The following is a 23496-nucleotide window of genomic DNA, read 5'->3' on the forward strand; positions in this document are numbered from 1 at the left end:
TTTTAAAAAGTACAATTTATTGTCTTACATTCATCATTTACCTATTTACAAACATATTCACGCACATAATAGCTATGTAACATATACCTATTTATTTGAGTGATGTAAATATATTTACATTGAATATAAATAAAATACTTGACAACAATAATAAAGCTTCAAGGAAAAACACCTATACATTTGTGTCCATATCAACAAATACTTTTAATTTCATAGATTGTAAAAAAATATTGGAAGCACATAGAGATTCTTTCTATAGATTAGTAGGAGTAATAATATAAAATTGGACAGATTTCTTTAATCACCTAGTAAATTATAGATTCAGAGGAAAATGAATAAAATACTCTAGTTCTAACTATACCAGTGTAAGGCAACTGACTTATTTAATTCTTATACTTCTTTGTTTATTCATATTAGTCAGCATAAGTGAGATGTAGGAAGTCAGAAGATCATCCATTTTATAACCCAGAGATGTTTCGCATAACAGTTTGGAACCTCTAACTAGATTTCCTATCGTCATGTGGAAGTAAGTATTTCCTGAAGACCAGTTCGATATCCTAGTGAAGGGATGCGTCACAAGAATATCCTGCAAAAAAAAGAAGTTCAATGATAATTATATCAGATGTTTTTAAAATGATTTTCTGAAGTCCAAAGTTTCTTATAAATAATAAACCATTTGTAGCATATGTGTACTTATTGGTAACATTGTATAGAGTAGTAGTTGGCCCGGATAAGGCCCGCGCCAGTAGTAAACAATAACACATCAACATTATTGTAATGACTACTTGTTAATTAAAGGATTTGAACATTAATCGTTGACTACTAATGTTACGTGGTGTCAGGTGTCATTTAGAGCTCCGTCACGCTGAAACTCGCTTTGAAAAAATCTATCTTTTTTTTTTTTCCTACTTTACCTACAAACGATACTAATAAATGTAGTAATGTTCTTTTTTTTTTGTCTTATCGGTTACTGAGAAAGCATTATTGATATTATTCTAACTACGAAGGACGAGTAATGATGTGCCAAAAAGTTCTGGAATAGGTTCTAAATAGATTGTAGTTTATTGTAGTAACAACAAAATATTACTATATTTTATATTTTTTTGAAGTATAGCAAAAAAGTTACGATAATAAGACTTCAAATCATAAAATAACAACTGTAGTCAAACTACAAACGATGGGGTTGATTGTAGCTGAAATTAGATGTTTGTAGTTACCATTAAACACATCAAAAATGAATGAAATAAAATCGAGTATTTTTCAACTAAACTAACCTAACATAAATTATCCTAACCAACATATGTAACCTGAGATCTGAAGTAAAAACTAACGTATTTTAGAATACTTTATTTGGAAAAAAGCATCCACACTGAACATCTAACCTGACCTCCGAATTCGAAAACGAACTCATGTTAGATGTTCAGGATTAAGAATTATTTCCAAAATACTAATATTCGCATATTTTGTAGTTTGAATAATATCAATAATGCTTTCCCAGTAAACAGTAAGACTACAAAATGAACATCACTACATTGATTAGCATCGTTTGTAGTTGAAAAATGCTAATAAAAAGGTAGATTTTTTTCAAAGCGGGTTCCAGCGGGACGGAGCTGTCATTTAGGTTAGATTATTTAATAAATCAAGCTGAAATTAATCCTATTCAAAAAAACAAACTCTACAAAACCGCGGTTTTGTAAACTTTCAAGTGTAAATCTCACGTTGAACTGTGTTTTTGAATATGTTTTAATGGATTTTCATCAAGTATTGATCAGCTCTATTATATTTCTGAAATGAATCAATTTGAGATACCTAGTTCAGAGAAATATAATGACGAATTTCAAACAAAAACCTCAATGAGTGAAGATATTTTATACCATAAGTATTCAATATTCTGTCCCATGAGTAATGTGTGATCTTTTATTGATTTACACTTCTCCATAACATAAACGATGAATTTCCTACATTAATTTTTAAAAGTGGATTTATAGATTAAGTACTGCGAACGTAACATAAGCCTTGCCGTAAATCAAATATACATTGCAAGTTAAATAAAAGTTTGTAGAAAAACTGCTTCAACTATAGCATTTTCTCTCAAGTCTCAATAAGTTCGGTTACCAAAGATGGTAATTTCATATCATGCATTGTAAGTTGCTTTCGTTTGAATACAAAATTCCAGTGCATATTGCTTTGAAACCCCCAGAATATTGTGTCAAACCTTTTTTCCGGTTGTAAATAACGTGGTCTGCAGGTTTTTATGCTTTATGTTGATCTGCGACTGCAGTAGATATTATCAAAGGCGATGAGGCAACAAATGAAGTGCTCTAGTTGTCCAACAGATACAACATTCATGATTTGGATCTCCCATTCAATTCCATTAGTGGTGGACGTGGCTTCTATTGGTTGAATTGTATGCAAATTAAGTGCAGGTAGCCCGACTTTATTGATGTTAATTCCCCCTTCCTTTTGATTGACATTGTTTATTTCAGAATTTTTATCGTGTCCCTTTATAGTCTTGGATAGTAGTTCTCAGTTCTAGCGAGCACTTAGATCTCTCCAAACGCGATCACAGATACAAGGGATCCGGTATGCTCCCAATGTTGCTAAATGTCTTCTGTGTTCCTTAGCTAACCTTGAATTTTCTCAGATGATTTTCGATGGCCTGAATATGGATTTCACTTTGTGTTTCTCCAGAATTTTTTCAATGCGGTCTGTAATATTCTACAAATGTGGCAGGAAAGTTTTTCCATTGACAAGCCTGTTTATCAGTGTGTTTTTTGCAAACAAAAAAAAATTATAGGACAAAAATTGTGATCTTTCAAAAAATTTTACAATTCAAATTAGCGATTAATAAATGGTTACGATTGAAGTATTTTTTTAAATTGAACTTATTTAGCGATTATCTGGGTTCTACCTAAATTTGAAGAGTTCTACAAGTCGATGTTTATTGAGGTGATTAAAATAATTGTTGTTCAACATTATTATCATAAATCATGGTTGAATGATAAAATCACTGTTATTATACATTATGCAACTTTTTTTGTGATGAATAACCTACAAGGAATACACTTAATAACCTTAATTATAATGGCAGCGTTAATTATTTGTTCATTATGTGATGATAAATTAAATTATAATGCATAAAAATGATCAAATGAGTGATGAATCAAAAACAGGAAACATAAGATTTGTGGGAATTTTTTGTATGTTAATGTGTTATGTAATACGTCAATTCCTGTAGTAAATTTTGGCTAATAAGGTTGTTTATCATTAATTATAATGACATATTCAATTGTCTAGGAAAAACAGAATTGTAATAGGTATGAGAAAACAATATTATTTTAGGTTTAAGTGCCGTTAATATCAATACACGAACATCGAAATTGGGATGAATACTCGGTGAAGTCTATAAAGAATATTTTCTTTAATTAAATTTCATTGTATTGTCAGACATGTAACATTTCTAACCGAGAAGAGAGTGGTACAGATGTTATTTTAATTTGATTTAAAAGTTATTTCATAAAGTTTCTGTTAGGTTCTAAGTTCAACAGTTTTGTAAAGTTGAATTAAGATTTTGAAGAAGTACAGAACTTGAATATTTCTGGATTTTTATCCCAACACCAAACCGTTATTTTTTGGCATTAAACTACAGGAGAATTTAAATCTGATAATTTATTTTTAAAATGAATATCAATCCCGATATTTTGAACAGAATCAATCCCTCATCCCTATATATTTTTCATTTTCATCCTTGTCTGGGTCTGAAATGTCTATCGAATCACAGATGGCATATTCTCTCCCATATCAAAAATGTCACTTTAATGAATTTATCCAGAACACATGTAACGTATAGGATGGAATAAAATATTAGTTGGGAAGTTCCAAACTTTTGAAAGTTTATATATTATTTGTCAAAAAATCAACAAAAACTTGAAACATAGTTGTGTATCAATCAATTATTGTGGTGAAAAAAATTTCTTTGAACCAGAAAAATGTATCTGGAAATTTGTATTTTGAAATGTGTATAAATATGTCTGTCTATCCCTATGTATGCTTAGATCTTTTAATCTACGCAACTGATTTTGATGCTGGTTTTTTAAATAGATAGAATGATTCAAGAGGAAGATTTATTTGTATATAACATGCATAATATAGTAGAGAAACACTGATAATTTCTAATGTGATGTCACAAATAAACACATTTTTTGCGCTTACGTTGCAAACGCTGGTTGAACCCTACGAGATAGATCAAAAAATGTGGTACAGTATTGTACACCTTAAAAAGGTTAACAAAAAAGTCCGCGATGGTATATGTCTATCTCCTAGGGATAACCCACAATAACCATTTTTTATCCTTTACTTTTAACGAGAAATAATGGTTTATTTACGGAGTGATTTTAAGTAACACAGCAGTAATTCTTATCCAATTGAGTACCTTAAATACATTGTGCATTTAATGTAGTGCTCTGTAGCAGTTTATGATTAGCACCCGTGCGGAGCCGGGGCGGCTCACTACTTATGAATAATTCAGAGAGTCATAACACAAGTATTAATCATGTTATCTTCAAAAGTTCTCGTTTCTTCGGTAATAGTAACTGCAAACATAGGAAAGTGAGATATCATCGACATTTTTATTTGTTTGAAAGACCTGATGCCATTAGGTAGCATCAAATGGTTCAAATGTCCGCCGCGGCTTCTCTGGGTGGAGGGCATCCAACACGTCCAATTTTTCATGACTCTGGCGCATAAATTAGGCTAAATTTGATGGCATGGGTTATGCAGGCTTTGAGGATCGCTGTGGCTTATTCGCATATACATGCGACTTGAAAAACCCCACAAAAAAAGTCTAATGGGGTCAAATCTCACGATCTCGGTGGCCAGTTCACACCATGACCATGCCCTCATATCGCGCGTGCAGAATATTCAATGTGACATGTAGCGCAATCCGGTTGAAACCACACGTCGTTGGTGTCCAGGTCATCCAGTTCAAGCCGAAAGAAGTTGGTAGTCATCGACCTATAGTGCCCGCCGTTGACAGTGATGGCCACACCAACTCCACACCAAACAGTGACATTTTCGGGATGCACTGGAAACACTTGGATCTCATGTGGATTGGTATTGTCCCAAATTCGACAATTTTGTTTGTTCACGAACCCATTCATCCAGAATTGGGCCTCATCGCTGAAGATGATTTTTCGATGAAAATTAGGGTGTTGCCAACTTCTCCAGAGTCCATTCAACGAACACACGTCTATGGTCGTTTACCTTCAGTTCCTGGGTCAGTTGAATTTTGTGTGGGTGCGGCCGAAGTCAACACGCAAAATTCTCCAATTTGTTTTCTGCGAAAGGCCGAGTTCTTTTGAACTACTGCACACTCTCACAGACAACGGCCACATTGCGAATAGCCCACTCGGTAGGGCGATTAAGGCGACCGTAAAATGGGAGAAGCGCGCGGTACGTTGCCCGAACAGAACATCCATTTTGAGAAAACAATTTTATTATTTGTATGCGTTGTTGAATGCTATACCTGTCCATGTTAATTTGGCAAAACACACTGAATAAATGACAACTTATTTGACAGATGTAGCTTCAACAATTGTAAAAGTTCGTAAGTCCCTGTTGCAAGACCCTATACTTTATAACCGATACGTATACCAAAAATGCAGGTGTATGCTTCTTCACATAAATGACGATTTTCCAAAAGAAAAACCTACCTTCGACTGTGGATGAATAAGACTGACTCCATGCTTATTAATGGCAATCAACAACATTTCTGGGTAATTTGGATCCGTGGTTTGTTTGACTTCAAAGAAAGCCGAGCCAAACGTTGGCCAGCGGTACACGACCTTCAAAAACGTAATTTTCGCATCTTCTGGTGTCATTCCTGCGTCTTGGTTATATGCCGCTACAATCGATCTTTTCCAATCATTCGCGTTCTGAACTTTTACCAGGTCTGCTGGAATGAGCTCCCTCAACATTTGTCTAAAACAAAAACACAAGAATAAGAGATTTATTTGAAACATTTCTCAAATATTCTTCCAATTCAATAAGTTTATTAAATATAATTGAACTTCGAAATTATGCTAGACACAAATTTTGCTGATCTTAATATATAAAAGTGCTCTATTTTGACACTCACTTCATAAAATTCAATAACACACAATGTTTTGTTTCTGAAGACTTATATCTATTAATATAATTGAAAACCAATGAATATACATTACTATTAGAATCATTATTATTTTTCTTCTTAAGAATTTGCTCCCGACTATCTTATTCGGTCTAAAGAACAATTATTGATTCATACTTCGATTACAATGCCAGTCTATTTTCATTACTAGAACTCAACAGCATCGAAGCTTTACAAGAGTTGAAAACCGAGCAATGAATATAATTCTGAAGTGTAAAAAATAACAACAATCAACACCAATACTTTTCAATGATTTTCATTTAAAAACTATTGAGAGAACTCATGACAGTAAATAAAAACTACATGAATTCCACACCCGAAAAAATACTAATCTTCATGTAATTAATATAGGAATGTAGGTTTTCACGGCTGGCATCAATGTTTTGGTTGGTTTTTGGGTTTTGCCTTGGTCTTCTCTGGTTACACTCTGCAAACATTTCAACTGCAACTGCGGCAGTTATCTTCAGTGGGGTGGTCGAAATACTCTTCTTGACATATCAACTGAAAGATGATACGTCAAGAAACGGAGATTGTAACCAAAGAAGACCACAGAAAAATCCTGAAACCAACCAAAACTTCATGTAACTGGTACCAACTATAGAAAACTAGGGATTCCTTGTTTCATAAAGGTCTAGTCGAATATAATGAAACACCTTTAAATATTAAGCAACGTGCAGTTTTGCTTTTATGATAATAATTATAAAATTTTCATTATGAGTTTCATATAAAATGCGCTTTGTTACATGGTAGGTAGCTTCATCAATTACTGGTACATCAAATTATTCTATTTTATATAACGTTATTTATAACAAGACAGTTTAACGTTATATAAAAGACATAACATTATATAAAGGACATTCTATATTAGTTTGTTGTACCAGTACCTGATGAAGCTATCATGTAGCAAAACGCATTTCTAATAAAATTTATTGTGAAAATTCTTAATTATTATCATGGATAGTGTTATTAATTTTCATCAAGTTACGGGTCGAGTATTCATAATCTGTTTTTTAAGATTCCATATATATGTTGAAAGTGGGTATTATCATTTTTAGGAAACAAAGATTTTGGGTTTCTACAAGTCCTTCTGACATCCAGTACTTAACTGGGGGGAATGGAATGCTCTAATTCAGCTTTCCTTGTTATCTTAATTATCTACCAGTTCACTTATATACTTCGTGAATCAAGATTGGTAAATCAATGTTATTATTATATGTATTGGTTTTGATAGATCAAATAATTTTATGTTTATCTTGAATGAATGGGGTTCAAGGTTTGAGTATAGCCATAGATGCACCTTCATAGATTTTGCAAAATAGAAAAAAAAAATCAGACCAATCAAAATTTATTCAGCTCAGAACAAAAACTTACGGAATGGCCTGTAACTCCTGCTTACTCTCGCCAAACCGGACCCTGTATACCAGAGCTGCCAGCTTAGCAGCTTCTTCTTTGCTGCATTTGTGGTACCCTCTTATTAGTTTTGGTAACTCCTGGTGGAAGTGGAAGATAAGATCTGCGTTTCTATCTTTTCCAGGAACAGTATTCGTCCACAGCTTCTTCATAAAGAAAACTTGATAAGAGAATTGAGGAGTTATGCCATCTCTTGTTGGTCGTGCTTTACGAATCCAGTCTGTTAGGTGTCTGACGAAGTCGAAGAAAAAATCCCCCTCAGGTACTGAAATAACCTTAAGGAACAAGTTAATATGACGTGGTTAACAAGTTATTTTATTATGTACAAACATTTATTTGAGACATGAAAACTAGCGGGAAAATATAATGACATAAACATTAATAATTCATTTATTCAATTACATAATGACACACTTAATCTTCGATAACAGACAGTGATACAACACTGATTAATGGTTTTCACAACAATTTTTAATACCTATTCAGATTCGATAGGTAGTCGTATAATCGATAATTTTTTTGGAAAAAAAATTAGTGTTTTCATAAATCCTCGACTTTTCAGAAAGGTGAAGACTCAAAGTTTGTAATTCTTTTATATGAGCTGAAATTATCAATGGATTAAGTAACCCGAATTATTGAAAAATTAAACATGAAAGTAGCTTTCTACCGTCCCCACCCATTTACAGTAACTTAATTTATTTTATTTTCTGTAAAATATTTCAGTTATTTTTTAATGGTTTTTGGATAATTTCACATGGTATTATAATCCACAGTTCAAACTATCAATTAACTACAATCAAGTGTTTAAACTGTCGAGGAATTGTATTTCGAGTAAATGTCATCTTATTATTCATTTGTTTTTCATGCAGTCGAAATCTGTTCAGATTTCTTGTTCGTTTCGGAGATTGAGAAAATTTCATGACTTGCTTGATCTATTATTTTTTCAATATATGTTTCATATTCGAAAATATTTTCATATAAATGGAATACAATAATTCAACTGAATTATAATATTCATTTATATAAAAAATAAAACCCAATGGGATTTCTAGCAAAATCCTGTTTTAAAAATACCAATAACTAAATGAATAACGCTTTATATAAAATTTGTATGCCTCAAATAAAGATACGACTACTATACTAAATCGTTAATATTTTACCTTATCCGCAATTTTAACAAATAAACTGAATCCTTCGCTAGATCTCAAATTCAACCTCTGACTGATATTCTGACAGAAATCTTTTGCCCTGGTACTCGAGTCTACTTCAAACGCTTCATCTGTATCGTCCGGAAAGTACACTTTATGGAAAATTTGAGTAGTCTTATGTTGGATTGCTTCTACTTCAACTTGGTGAGGTGGATATTTCCTTTGGCCATTCCGAAGAGTCTTTTGCAACCGTTGCAGAGAATCTTGGGAAATTGGGTGTCTTCTGCTTCGTAGGAACATGGTGAGTTCTTTCAGTAAGCTTTGAGAGCAGCTAAAGAGTCCTGTCGCCAACCACATGAGTTCCCATCCCCTTTCTTCGGATAATCTAGAAATATTTTCAAACAAATTATTATATCAAATTGCAAGGAAGGTTAATTATTCGCAGTACAATTAATTAAATCAGTGTGTAAATATTTTTTCAAATCAATTAATACCTCCATATCTCTACAGGGAGATAGTACTAATTAATAATAATAATCTTTATTTCAAAAATATGTCGACTATTACAGCTTGTACACAGACAATATAGAATGAAATAATGTCACAAAAAAAAAAGAAAAAGATTACATATATTCATAAATATATACATTTCTATAATTCGATTTGGTCTAAATAGTCACTAACACTATATGGTTCTAAATCTATTGAAACATTTTTTTATTTCTTTTTTAGATTTCTTTATGCTCCTCAAATCTGTGATTCGATTAGGCAATTTATTGTACAGCTTCATTGACATGTAATGATGAGGAGTTTTTTCTGTTATGTATAGGGAGCACGAAATCATTTTTTCTTGTTCCATAGGAATGTTGATTAATATTGTTAAAGAACAGAAAGAAAAAATACCTAATAGAAACGGAAAAATACGGCAATATAAAGACCAGAAGAGTAATATTAGTAAAAGGAACAAGAGAGAAACCTTTATAGCAGTATAAATAGTAGTGTCCAATCATTAATGAGAAGTGGAAGAAATATGAAAAACCATTGAAAAAAAACAAAAATAAAAAACTACCTATTCAATCGTATGTTGAATCAACGGAGTAATGAAAAATAAAACAGTTAATTGAAGAAAAACAATTGGAGCTCTTTTCTATTTTGATTTTAAATATTCAGAAATAAACAGAAATAACACTATAATTATGAGAAATAGAAGTTTCTATAACTAAAATGAAAGCAGCATGAAATGAACATTTGAAATATGGAACAAAAATATTTTTGATAATCATTTCAAATGCTAAATGAAAAAATGATCCAAAATTCGTTGGAGTAGTACAAATGTTATATATATTTTTAAATTGTTATGCTTGTATAACCCTTCTTCAATTATTCAATACTTGAAACATTGATGTATAATGATCAGTAATTGCGGTGAAAAAACATCTGTTAAAACAAAAAAAAATCTGTCTGGATAAATAAAAGCAACCATTATTATTTATTCAATTCAATATTCACTTTTTTGTTTCGAAATATTTTTCGTTTCCTCATTCGTTCCGAGAGATCATTAAAAATTATTATTACCTATTTCTATTGTCTGTCAACTGCTTCATCACTTGGCAGTAAATTTCATCCCGTAGTATTTCGTGTTTCAAAGGTCCATCAAAGATGTGATCAGTATATTCGTTCCCCATCCTTGGCCTCTTCGAAGGTAAGTCGCCCATGTACTTTAATATGGCGGTAAAAGCGAAACAAGCTTCTTCGGCGAGTTCTTCCTTCATCAGCAGCTTCTTCAGAAGAGGTTGCTTGATCGGATCTCTGGAATGTCTCCAAAGATCATCGATTATCCTTCGATTCGATGACAAAGTGAGAGCTTTCGACATTGTTCTTTTCAGAGGGGGGCGGAAATGGTCTATGGCGTAGTCTGCTAGAGTATGAGGATGATCTCGAGATTCGGTTCCATTGACTGAGTATTGCTGGCTGAGTCGACGACCATGTTCAGCCCCTGAAAGTTAGTAATATTAATAATTTCTTATTGCCAAAAAATAAATCTTGTTCAGAAGAAAAATAAAATTACAGAACTACTTCCGTCTCAATTTTCTCAAAAATGTAGAAGTGGAACGAAACCTTGTGGAGTTCCAAAAAGTTCTATTTTAGGGCCAACTCTATTTCTAATTTATATTAATGGTATTACAGAGCTGAATTTATGTGCTTCTATTAGCCTTTTGCTGATGATATAACACTTATTTTTAATTTGCAAAATGTTGGGATCTCATCAGTTACATTTGAATTTTGATTAATTTACTATACAATTATATCCAGGACTAATTCAGATAACAAAAGTGTTTCCCCAATTTCAATCATAAATTGGTAGAATTTAAGAAGAAAATAAAAGTTTAGGCTTATAAACTGTAGTATACTTTTCATGAGTGAAGTGAATTTGAAAAAAATATTTAGATTACAATTTATTGTGTAATTCACATATCAGTGGATTCAGAGAGAAACTCGTACCTTATGTAGGTATATTTCATAAAATAAGAATTATTCCATTCAAATATTTGAAAACAATATATTTTAATTTTTCCGAATTTGAGCAACACAACAGTCAATTCATCTTTTTAGAAATATTTACCACGGTTTCAAAAAAGAATCACAAAATGTATGTATAAGCTGAATCAAAGAGAAAGAAGTAGTAATCTATATAGTCCAAGAAAATTATTTGATATTAGGGGAATATATCATTTCAAAATATGCATGTTCATTTATAATGTGAAAGAAAATAAAGAGCATTTAGTAGTGTTTCGATAAAATCAATTCATTTTATGATCATAATACACGGCAAATACAAAATATAGTTTCACAACCACACAAAAGCAAATTTAGTCTAATTTCGCTACGGATATAGTTTATAACCAAGCCAAGTTTCTTGGGATTAATAGATATCATCATTATCATTACTAATAAATGTAAAATGAAAACAGGAACATATACAACAGATTCTATTTCAGAACTAATTACTCTAAAATTCATGCAAACTATAATAGGAGCTGCTTATCAATAAATGTTTAATATTTTTTTCTGAAGGAGTCAACAATAACTTTTTTTCTGTGTTCAATTCCTCATATACTAATTTTACTTTATATGATACATGAAAAGACCCAATAATTTATAATATTCCAACAACTTGCTTGACATAACAAAATCTAGTTCAAAAATTAAATCATCTGAGTGTCAATTGATAAATTCAACATTTATAATCTTTTCATTATTAAATTTGAAATTCCAATAAAAGAAATTGATTTTGAATTATATACACTAAATATTAGAACCAAATACAAAATTTGACGAAAATACCTTTTCCAAGTACTCATGAGAGCAATAAGGCAGTTACTACTTATAATAATTTGAAATCACAAGTATATAAACTCAATCACTTAATCACAAATACTGATGGTTTATATATTTCATCGTTCCTTCTTGTGCAAAAGCAATAAAACATTTAATTTCAAAGTGAAGAAAGACCGTTTACGAATCTATGAAATAACTGATATCAATGCAACATTAAGTAACCACATAAATATTGTAACCCACTTTCACTTGAATCCATAACAAGTTTTTTGTTCTTCGGCGGTAAAATACTCGTGAAATGCTAGTAGTAATACGGTAGGACTGAGAGTAAGAAGATGTGTAATGACTGACTGATTTCATAGAAACAAACCTATAAGTTACTGAAATGCCATTCTTCAATCGACCTTAACATTTACCATTCCATTATTTATAGGCAAAGACATTTATTCATATTTTACTGCGGTAATTTCGTCCAGTATATGCAACTCATATACACCTAGGAAATGTGGGTTGCTTATAACATAGAAGGAGAAGACTTCAAACCCTACGATTTTTTTTGGGGGAAGTTAATACCAAATGTGAATGTTCTTTATGTAAATGAAAAAAAAAACAATTCATTAACTTTAAAAACAATTGAATCGCCTCCTCTTTCCTTTCCAAGATTCTGGAACTAGAAATTATTGTAAAATTTGAAATGATACTAAATGAAATTTCTACAAAATTGTTAAGAAAATCTACAATATATTCTACGAAATGATAGTGGATTTATCTGTCACCAATGTTAAATAACTCTAGGGGGAGTTCTTTAATGATAATAAGTGATACACTGATCATTTAATAGGTAAGCCTTATCAAATTCAGTAACTTTATTTAATATAATTTGAAATTCAACTTAACACTACATATACTTCATTGTTCATGTACACTTCCATGCTAGGAATAGCACGTTGAACGGTAAGATCTCGTTAATCTTAAGCTCGCACAAGGTTCGACTTCTGAGAGTTGTCGTTCGTAGGGGGGCGATAGCTGATTATCGAACTAACTGTTCTGCCATTGTAACTTATGCACTCATAAAAGTCCCGGATATAAACTCCAAATAAAAAGTTTAAATTTTTTTTATCATTAATTTCTGAAAATTAACTAGGTAATATGACACTTATCCCACTGAGATACTAAGGCATTCTGTGATCTGGGTAGGCAATGTTAATAACTTCAGCCATGTAACGTTGCAGAATTTTCCCAACTTCAACTAGATATATTCTCTCGAGAAAAATATCTGATCGAGGTAGGAATCGAACTCACGACCTTTCGATCATAAGTCGAACGCACTACCACTTGCGTGAATTCGTCGCTCGGGTTCGTATTAACCTTACTTATTGTGTAATATGAAATCCAAAAAAAAATCCTCAACAATTTAATAATAATGAACATATATTTTATTGTATTTGATGAATGTGTTAAAAATGGGTTTCTCCGTTAACCGGTTGTCAAATTACAACCGCCAAATGTCGAAACTGGATTATCGAGGGTTTTTCCTTTCAATGTGCGATTTCTGGCATGGATCAGACGATAAGCACTAAACACCTTCCAAGGATTGGGACCGATCCTATATTCAGAATAATGGCCGATTCAATATAAATAGAAGTAACATTAACAATTTGCTCAAATTTCATGAATACATCAGACAACTCAGGTGTAAGACTGCTTCCAGATGTTATGCAGTGAGGGTGGTTTCTAATGCGCTCTGTTTCCATATCGCAAAAACCGTTTACCATGCGCTAATTCTATCTGAGGTACTGGAATACCGTTTTGGGGAGCATGCAATGCAATCCTTCTTTTTTCTGTGATGATACTGCAGAAAAGGACTATGAGATTTTTATGCAAAGCGAAGCATAGAGTACTGCAGGAAACTTTTCACTGTCAATACAATTTTTTAATAGTTATTAGACTTTTTTCCGGGTTTTTATGCCTCAGGTTTCGTCTACTACTGTGGTAGACATCATCAAAGGCGATGTGGTAACGGTCGCAGTGCCCGTCGTCCCGACGGGAAAGTTAGGTTAGGTCTAAAGTGAGTGAGTCTATTCGACCCTCCACCGCAACCCGCAAGGGTTTATTGTGGCTTATACATATTCACACTGGATTAAATAAACCCAGCTTCTAAACGTAGCCGATTAGTTTGTATAGTGAGTGGTCTTTCAGGTCAGATGGCTCTGCCGAACTCTAAAAACCTGATTCGGTCCCCAGTGGAGCAGGCACAAAGTATGTGCTCTGCTGTTTCATCATTTTCCGAACAGAGGCGACACACACTGTCTTCCGACAGTCCGAGTCTCTGCATATGATGATTCAAATGACAGTGACCTGTAAGAAGGCCTGTTAGACATCGTAGTTCATCCCCACTGTAGTCCAACAACTGTTTGGTATCAAGCTTCAAAGGGTGAATAAACGCCTTGGAGTGAGCCAATCCTGGAAGATTCTGCCAGAAGTCCATAAATCTTCTTGCCCATCCAGGTGTTCAGTGTTTGTTTGGCAAAGCCTAAAGCGATGCCAATGACAGGTTCTGGACCGATTAAGCTACTTGCAGCACCCTCCTTTGCAAGGATGCCAGCAGCTTCATTGCCTTCCAGGCCAGTATAGCCAGGAATCCAGACCAGAGACAATCTGTTAAGTCTTCCTATCGAGGAGAGTCGTTTTTGGCAATTTGCTACCAATTTAGACGTTGCTCAGTAGGAGCCAAAAGCTTCCAACGCCGTTTGATTGTCCGAGAATATTTTTATTGACTTGTCTATGAGGTTGGATTTATCCAATCTCTCCGTACACAATTCAATGGTGCAAATTTCCGCTTGAAATACAGTCGCATAAATTCCTAGGCAGGTAGATATCTCTGTCTTGGATCTGCCACTGAAAATACCTGCACCAGAACCGGAAGGTGTTTTTGATCCATCTGTGAACCAACAACTATCTGCTCTTAATATTTCCTTCTCCCGGAGGATCCAGCCCTTTCTACTCGGGAACAGTACTTTATAAGGCAATTCGTAGTTGACAGTTGGAGGCATAAAGTCAGAGGTCATTTCCAGAATGCTCTGACTTCCAGTGTCAACCAACAGTCTGTTGCACTCTGCATTAATTTGATTTGTGCACTTGGCAATGTGCACAAGTCTGTATACAGTCCATTTAGCCTCTCTCTCCAGAAGAATGTGGAGAGGAGGTAGATCTAGAAGAATCTCCATGGCCACTGACGGTGTGGTACTGATGGCACCACTGATAGCCAAGCTTTGCTTGGGCTCTCTGGCTTACAGAGAATGTATTTGGCTCTAGTTTTATGTTAGTGGGCGTGGCTTGGTTTCTCTTAATTGGAATTTTTTGGTTTGTCCGAGTCGACAATTTCTCTTGTGTTCAGGGAGACTGGTAAGTTCACTTCCTTTCGTGATTCCAATGTAGATCAACCTGCAGCTACAAGAAATCAGGTACGCCGCGGGTATTGCTGTGGAGTCCTTAGCTGACCTCAGACTTTGTCTTATAGTTTTTGTTGGCCTGAATATTGATTTCACGTCGTGATTTTCTGAGATTTCCCCAATCCAGCCCGTAATATTTTTAACATAGGAAAGGAAAGCTTTTCTCTTGATCAACTTTGTAGTGTTAGGTGATTTCAATATAACACACTTCATTCACAATTCCAATAATGATACAAAAACATCACTGGCAAATAATTTTTCTAACTTTTTTGACTTAAAACAGCTCAATAATATACTCAACTCCTCTAACCGTGTACTAGATCTTGTGTTTGCTAATGTAAAATGTGTTATATACACAGATTTCTCAAAGGCCTTTGACAAAATTGATCATAGCATATTACATTCGAAACTGGACCTTATTGGCCTTAGTAATAAGCTACTAGGCTTTTTTGAATCGTACCTTTTTAACCGTAACCAAATGGTTTGTGACAACGGATACAAATCAAACACAATAATTGCCAAGTCTGGCGTACCCCAAGGATCGAATTTGGGACCGCTGTTGTTTTTGATATTTATCAATGATTTAAGCACACAAATAAATTTTATGAAACTTTTTTTTGCTGATGATCTGAAAATACTGAATTCTATCCAAAATGTGAATGATTGCATAACACTTCAGGAAGATATAGATAATGTGCAGGCTTGGTGTGAAATTAATAACATACATCTGAATATAGGTAAATGTGAAGTCATGTCATATTCTAGAAAACATAGACATATTGAACATCCATACAATATTCAAGGTAGTTTGCTAACCCGTTGTGTGGAGACTAAGGATTTAGGTGTATTTTTTGACTTTAAAATGGCATTTGCCAATCACATAAACAAAAAAGTTTCCGAAGCCAATAAAATGTTAGGATTTATCACACGAAATTGTCAAAACTTCACAAATATAAACGCCTTGAAGATATTATATTTCTCATATGTCAGATCCAAGCTTGAATACTGCTCAATTATTTGGAGCCCCTACTATTTCTGTCATGAGTACTCAATTGAAAAAGTTCAAAGAAAATTTTTGAAATTCTTGTACTTCAAAAACACTGGAATTTATCCAGCTAGGGGTTCTGACCACTATAGTCTTCTCAATCACTTTCAATTAACCTCTTTAGAAAAAAGGAGATGTGCTTCAATAACCTTTTTGCATAAACTACTGCACAGCCAAGTAGACTGCCATTTGCTCCTGTCAGAACTGAACTTTAGGGTGCCAAGACCTCAGTCACGGCTGAATCTCACATTTTACTGCTCTGCAGCACGAACAAACATAATATCGCATTCTTCAATTAAATATATGTGTGAAAACTACAACTTGATATGCAGCTTTTGCGATATTAATACTTGCTCGGCGAAACATATAAAAAAAAGTTGCAATGGAAATCTTAAAGTGATATCAAAACTTTTTTTTCTTTTTTGTGTTGTGAGAGAGTCAGTAAATATAATCACTCTTACCAAGTAGCGGGATGAATAGTTATGCTATCAGTTTTTTCTTTTGTTTTAGTTTTCTTTCTTTTGTTTTCTATTCGATGTTATATATCATTGTTATGTTATATTCATATAGCATGTCAAGAATGAACATGATTTGTTAATTTATTTTATCTATTATCAGTATCAATAAATGATATTATTATTATCAACCTAGCGTTCGGAGCGGGAACAACAACTTGGGCACCAATTCGGGCACTGCGACCGTTACCACATCGCCTTTGATAATGTCTACCGCAGTAGTAGACGAAATCTTAGGTATGAAGACCACGTTCAAAAAACCCGGAAAATAGCTTTTACACAGTTATCAGACTGTTTGATTTTGTTTCCAGCCTTATGACACTCGCAGGAGTAATTATAGTTACAGACTTCCAATTCGTTCCTCGTATGTAATGATTCTATGTACTATAATGGATGTGAATTATTTAAACACTTACCATATGAAATAAAGTCGGCAATTCTAAGCATTCTTCAATTTGAAAAAACAGTGAAAAATTTGCTCACTGACAGACAGTACTTTGGTGAACCTTTTTACTAAAATATTCATTTTATATTTATTTTTCATAAATTTTTTTTGTATTGATACTTTTACTTAAACATAACTATCCTTATCTTTTGTATTGTATCTTCTGTGAACAAATTTGTATCCACACATTTATAGTTTCTCAGATGTAAATCTTCCGACAAGCACTGTTCCCAAACGCCAGAACTGTCTTTAATGTAGATTCAATTTGAAATATTCAAGTAAGTTTTAGTGTATGGGGTAATAAACCCATTTCATTTAATCTTCCACAAAATTTAGTTATACATTCATTTCACTAGCCATACATAAATATTGTGTTAATAATAAATTAGGCGAGATAAAAATGAAATAAAATCAACCACTTACCCTCAACTGAAAATAATTGAAGAATGTCAGTCGGCGGTTTGGACATGCAAGGCAAAACATATACAGTCTCTGCTGGAAAGTCTCCCTTTTCTTGAGTCCTCTCGCATCTTCCTACACACCAACCAGAATTGAGTACAGTCTCTCCAGTACTGTCTTCCTCTAAAATTATCAGATCCCCTTTCAAAAACGTTAGGAAACTAGACCCTTCCCGGGTGCTTTATAATCTTGTAAAGCAATCACGAATTTCGATCGTTTTTTCAAACCTTCCAAGAAGTACACCACTAAATCACGAATGTCCTCTGCATTAGGACTTTGAAAGGTGAATTCTTCTCCTCTAACAGTATTCAAACTGAAAGTTTGGGTGAATACTTTATTGGTTTTTTGACTGGATACCGTCGTTATTTCTGGAAAGGATAATTCCAGCAGAACTTGTTCTTGGTCATCCACTACATATACACCAGTCCAGTTGACTGCAATTATTACGTCATTTTTAGGAAGGTTTGGACCGGAGTTTCTGTATGCCTCATAAAATCGTGAGAAAAGTAGCGGCCATTTGAATTTGGCATAGCTTACAACGTCCTCTTTTACTTTCAAGGATGGTATCTGCAAAAAACAGCATCAATTTATTTCTCATTGGCTCAATAATGTTTCGAAGTTAGGGAGTTATATGGAGTAACCTTCATACTTTTGAAGTTTGGAATTCTGAATAAGAAAAATATCATGAAAAACTAATGTTCTTAATTTTTTTAATATTGAAATCTTTCTAAACACCAAGTTTATCAGGTCTGAAATGATGTTTTCGTTTGTTGATGTTTACCTGTAAAAGTTGACCAATTTAAGAAAAATAAAACTTTAAATAATAAATTTTGATTATAAGTATACAATTGATCATGAATTAATTTTTAAGGTCATTTTTTTGTAATAAAAAATGGAACATATTCCAATAATTATACCTCCGAATATGCCCATTCAAGGTTATCTTCAACAATTGAAAGAGATATCAAAACTTATTGTATCAGCTTTTTCCACATTGTCTTGTATCATTTTTTATTAGAAGAATAATTTTTCTTCTCTTCTAGTGAATGAACTTTGTTATCCGGATAACGAAGTATATTCTCTAGCTAAGAAAATATTTTCAGTTGAAACTGGAAACTACTACTTCCCTGGCTAATACCTCGACGGACTTTGAATATATCCGCCATAGATTATTTAATTTTTACAAAACGCATCAACTTTCCTGTATATTCATATGCAAAATTACCTTTTCCTTGACGTAATAACTCTTCTTGAAGGCTTGCACAACCGAAGCTGCCCACCTGTCAACCGCCTTCTCAACTCCCGTCAAGCAATAGTCCGGTATATAATTTGGCAGGAGCGTCAACAGTCTTTCCAAGTTCATGTCGGAGTTGTACTCAATGAAATATTGCTGAGCAGCAATCATGGCCAGATCCTCTTCTTTGTCGCACCTGTATTCTCCGAATTTAACACCTCTCACTACTTGCTGATAAATGAGGTTAGTCGCCACTTGGTCTTCTGTCGGTTCGTGCCAAGGAGCGAATATTTCTTTGCGGAAGAACAGACGCCAAGGGGCGTTTCGTTCTTGGGCACCTTGTTCCTTTGCGTATTGTTCACACTACAAAAAATCACGAAGTTATTGTCAGATACTAAGTAGCCTTAAAAATTGAAATAGGACAATCAGCATTCGGACTTCGGATTGTTCACACTACAAAAAATCACGAAGTTATTGTCAGATACTAAGTAGCCTTAAAAATTGAAATAGGACAATCAGCATTCGGACCCAGCATTTAATATGATGCAGTATGTGTAAATAAAATGGTTGATATTATATATTATATACAAAAGTGGTCTCAATGTGGATCCCTGTGGAACATCAATTGGGTAGTGTAGGTACTCTCTACTCTGCATCTAAGCTGAAGACGGAATAGGGATGTATATAAGTAAACTCTAATTGAACTAAAACAGGTCTGAATCTTTTAAACGTGGTTAAATGCAGATTCACTACCACAGATTTGGTGGCAGATTGTAGGCTATAGCATGAAGCAAAAACAGCAAAGAAAGACCAGAAGAAATTTTATACTGCGACTAATGGCTGAAATATTTGAGAAAAAAGTGAGTAGGCACATAACGCAAGTAACAGAAGGTCAGTTGTTTAGAAAAACTTACATTTTCAGGACTAAAATAGCATTTATCAACTGATATGCAGGAAAATTACCATAGTTCAACAAGTTCTGATTTTTCTCCGAGAACCAACTGATCTTAATGATACTCTAATGAGTCTAATAGATATAGAAATTAATGTCAACTCTAGTCAAAATAGCATGGCCTTGAGATAGGCACCAGACCATGAAATCCTTTGATATCCATTGGAAAATTGGTGGTGACCAAACCAAGAGGCCAGTTCCTAGATATAAAAGAGGCGAAAGCAAAACATTTTTCGAAAAGATGAGCCCCAAATTTACAACCCATCAACTCAACCACAACTACAGAGCTGATAGTAATGATATTCAAAAATGAAAATAATCATACTGAGGTATTGCACTTTTAACAAGCTACAAGAAGTTGAGCTTGCAAGGGTATTCTGCTATTTTGCAGCCCTGCTGGAATCCGTAATTTGGACTACATGGAATTGATAGCCATGACTACTAATAACAACTTTCTATCAGTATAATCCTGCTGATTATTTCTGCCAGATCCACAAAATGAAAGACCGTCAGTTTTTTATTACAGGTGAAATTCTTTACGAGCATTGAAAACCACCACAACTGATTTCTCTCTTCCATTTATTGCTATTAAAGAAACTGCCTGCACAATTGATTTGTTTACAAAAAAAATCACATTGATATTCTTGAATAATATTGTAATAGATCCAAAACAAGCAGTTTCCCAATCACCAGAAATGCACTACTCTTCTCGACGCACGTTTCAACCAAGTTGGGATCTTCAGGAGATGAAGGGCCTATAGAGAAGAGTATTGCATTTATGATGATTTCGGATTTATTCTACGCCACAAAAGTTCACGAATTATTTCAAAGCATATAAGGTGGAACTGTAGAAATGCAGCAAATGTAGACTTCCGAAGTAAATTTTCAGTTGAAAACCACTTCAAATCACTAATAACTTCGAAATTTTAACCCTTATTTAATGTGAACAAAAAGCTTTGCTTTGATCAACATCAATCCCCAATTACGCACCTGAGATATGGCATCCATCACATGGTCTCCCCCACTTCCCAAGGAAGAAACTTTATCAAAAAGCGCTATGTACAAGGAAAATCCAAATTGATCCTTCAAACCGATTTTATCAGACAACTGATTGCACAACTCCCGTGCAGTAGTTGCAGAATCGGCTAACAAAGTCTTGGTATTCCCATCCATGAAAGTGATTGGTAACATTATGGGCTTCTTCGACTTAGTAGCTTGGAGTTCCAACCAACTGGGTGGTTGATTCCGAGTTCCGTTGTTGAAGGTACGTTTCAGACGATCCTCACAGTATGGAGCGTAACCCGGTGGACCTTCTCTGATGAATGCTCTCAAATAGCTGACGAATTTTTCTGATGGGGCGAAACAGCCAACGCACAGTGATAAAAGGATCCATCCCCGAGCATGGGATGATTTGGAGGGATTATTGGAGAGTTGTTTACATATTTGACAATAGATTTCATCCCTGTAATATAAAAAAGTAATATTCAGTTCGCTTTGAAGATGCTACGTTCAAAATAATGGAAACACAGTGTAATAATAATAATAATAATAATCTTTATTGATCCCAAGAAACAAGAATGTTTATAACAGGGATAACATTTAAAATAATGATTAAATAAATTATTTCAATATTAAATATCAGTTACATATACAGCACATAAATACATAAATACAAACACAAATATACATATATACATACATATTTACGTATACACACATATACATATATAAATATATACATTTTTGAATCATAATGGTAATTAAAAACAAAAAAATGTAATATGGAGATCAGAATTTAAATTAGAGGAAGAAAGCAGAAACTTTTTCAATACCGAATTTTGTTTTTCGCTTCATTTTTAGTTTCTCTGGAAGATTATTATATATTTTAACTCCTAAACGAAATATTGATTTCTCCCCAAATTTTGAGCGATATGATTCAACTAGTAGTTTTTTTTCGAATGTTTGTGATTTTTTATAACAGAATGAATGAAACAACAAATTTTCAATTGAAAAATAGACTGAATATCTAAAAGATCACGTGGTATATATAAATTTGACGTAGGTTCAAGATATGGTAATTTGAATATACATTTTATAATTTTATTTTGCAGTCTCTTGAGAGGATTTATTAAAAGTCTATAGGTTACGATAAATACATCAATTGCATTACTGTCAGTTTTTAAGATAACCCTTAATTACGTCAATTTTTATTTATAAAAGACATCATTCAACATAAAATAAATTAAATAATTTCAATTTCTTGGTAACCTGTATCAATGATGAAGAAAATTTCGAAAAATCATAGTCAATCACCTGTCATACGTAAGTGAAAGGTGACATTCTCAAGTTAGATAGTGTAATTGTATGCATAAGAATTGGTGGATTTCAGGATCATTTATTTTTATTACCATTGTATCATCACAAAAGTTGGATTCTCTTACTGGATTGAGGGTGGATATAGGTAGTCTAAAGATGTATCTACTGTTAGCATAAAGAGTAAAAGCTTATTTGGATTTTTGTTGATTTTGATATGATTCCCTTTGTCATCGACATTATAGACACCTGACATTTTTTTGCAGTACTAAAACAGAGTACCGAAGGGTTGAAACCCAAGACGAAGTCTTTAGATATTATTGTTGTAAATCATGCCCTAAAGAAAATAACGCCGGCCGCCACTGGTACCCATAAACCAATTGTGACGAGGCAAAGAGCGCGCTCAGTTCGACCGACATTTCGGCGAATTTTCTACCGTCTTCGATTACGATATATAAACACTAGCAACAAGCATATCGGTACAGTCCAGTGAAAGTTACAGTGCGGTACGCGAAGCGATCTAGTAAGGCGATAAGCATTCAAATAATAGATAGTTGAAGTGTATGTTGTGTTTAAAGTGAAATAAAGTTAAGTTTGAATATTGTTCAGTGTAGACTATTATTGGTCAATCCATGGGGAAAAACGTAACATTATTCTCACTCACTAAGTTGAAATTTTCATTAAAATTCAACTGATTACCAATGAAAATACCCAGACACTTTATTTTCTAAAGTGCCATTATTTGTGGGAAGTTTGAATTATATTATTTATTTTTGAAACATTAAGTATACTCAATCAATAATACATCAATTTTTTACTTGTCTTAGTAAGGTAGAACAAAACAAAATAGGACCCAAAACTCAACCCTATGACACTCCAGTTCTGAATGCTGTTTCTTATGTAGAGTTCCGAAGTTTTCAACATTTGATTATACTGCGAAATGTGAGAAACTCATCATTTACAACTGATTCCTCTGCACTCGAGTAATATCTCAAGG

The 23496-nt window shown here is 33.4% G+C and overlaps 1 protein-coding gene across 1 annotated transcript in view; it reads right to left on the minus strand.

Moving 5' to 3' along the window:
* Nucleotides 1-23496, minus strand: part of ck (unconventional myosin-VIIa ck) — an 86247-nt gene continuing 62751 nt past the window's right edge. Inside the window, 9 exon segments of the mRNA XM_074170923.1 lie at nucleotides 1-586; nucleotides 5712-5979; nucleotides 7559-7872; nucleotides 8758-9130; nucleotides 10321-10741; nucleotides 17965-18174; nucleotides 18177-18567; nucleotides 19226-19597; nucleotides 21177-21648. Of these exon segments, the coding sequence (XP_074027024.1) occupies nucleotides 380-586; nucleotides 5712-5979; nucleotides 7559-7872; nucleotides 8758-9130; nucleotides 10321-10741; nucleotides 17965-18174; nucleotides 18177-18567; nucleotides 19226-19597; nucleotides 21177-21648 (3028 nt within the window). The 3' untranslated portion in view covers nucleotides 1-379.

This window comes from Leptinotarsa decemlineata, unplaced genomic scaffold (assembly GCF_025532065.1).
Source record: "Leptinotarsa decemlineata unplaced genomic scaffold, Ldec_3_MD MMD2_tig00000008_RagTag_RagTag, whole genome shotgun sequence".
NCBI classification, from domain to species: domain Eukaryota; kingdom Metazoa; phylum Arthropoda; class Insecta; order Coleoptera; family Chrysomelidae; genus Leptinotarsa; species Leptinotarsa decemlineata.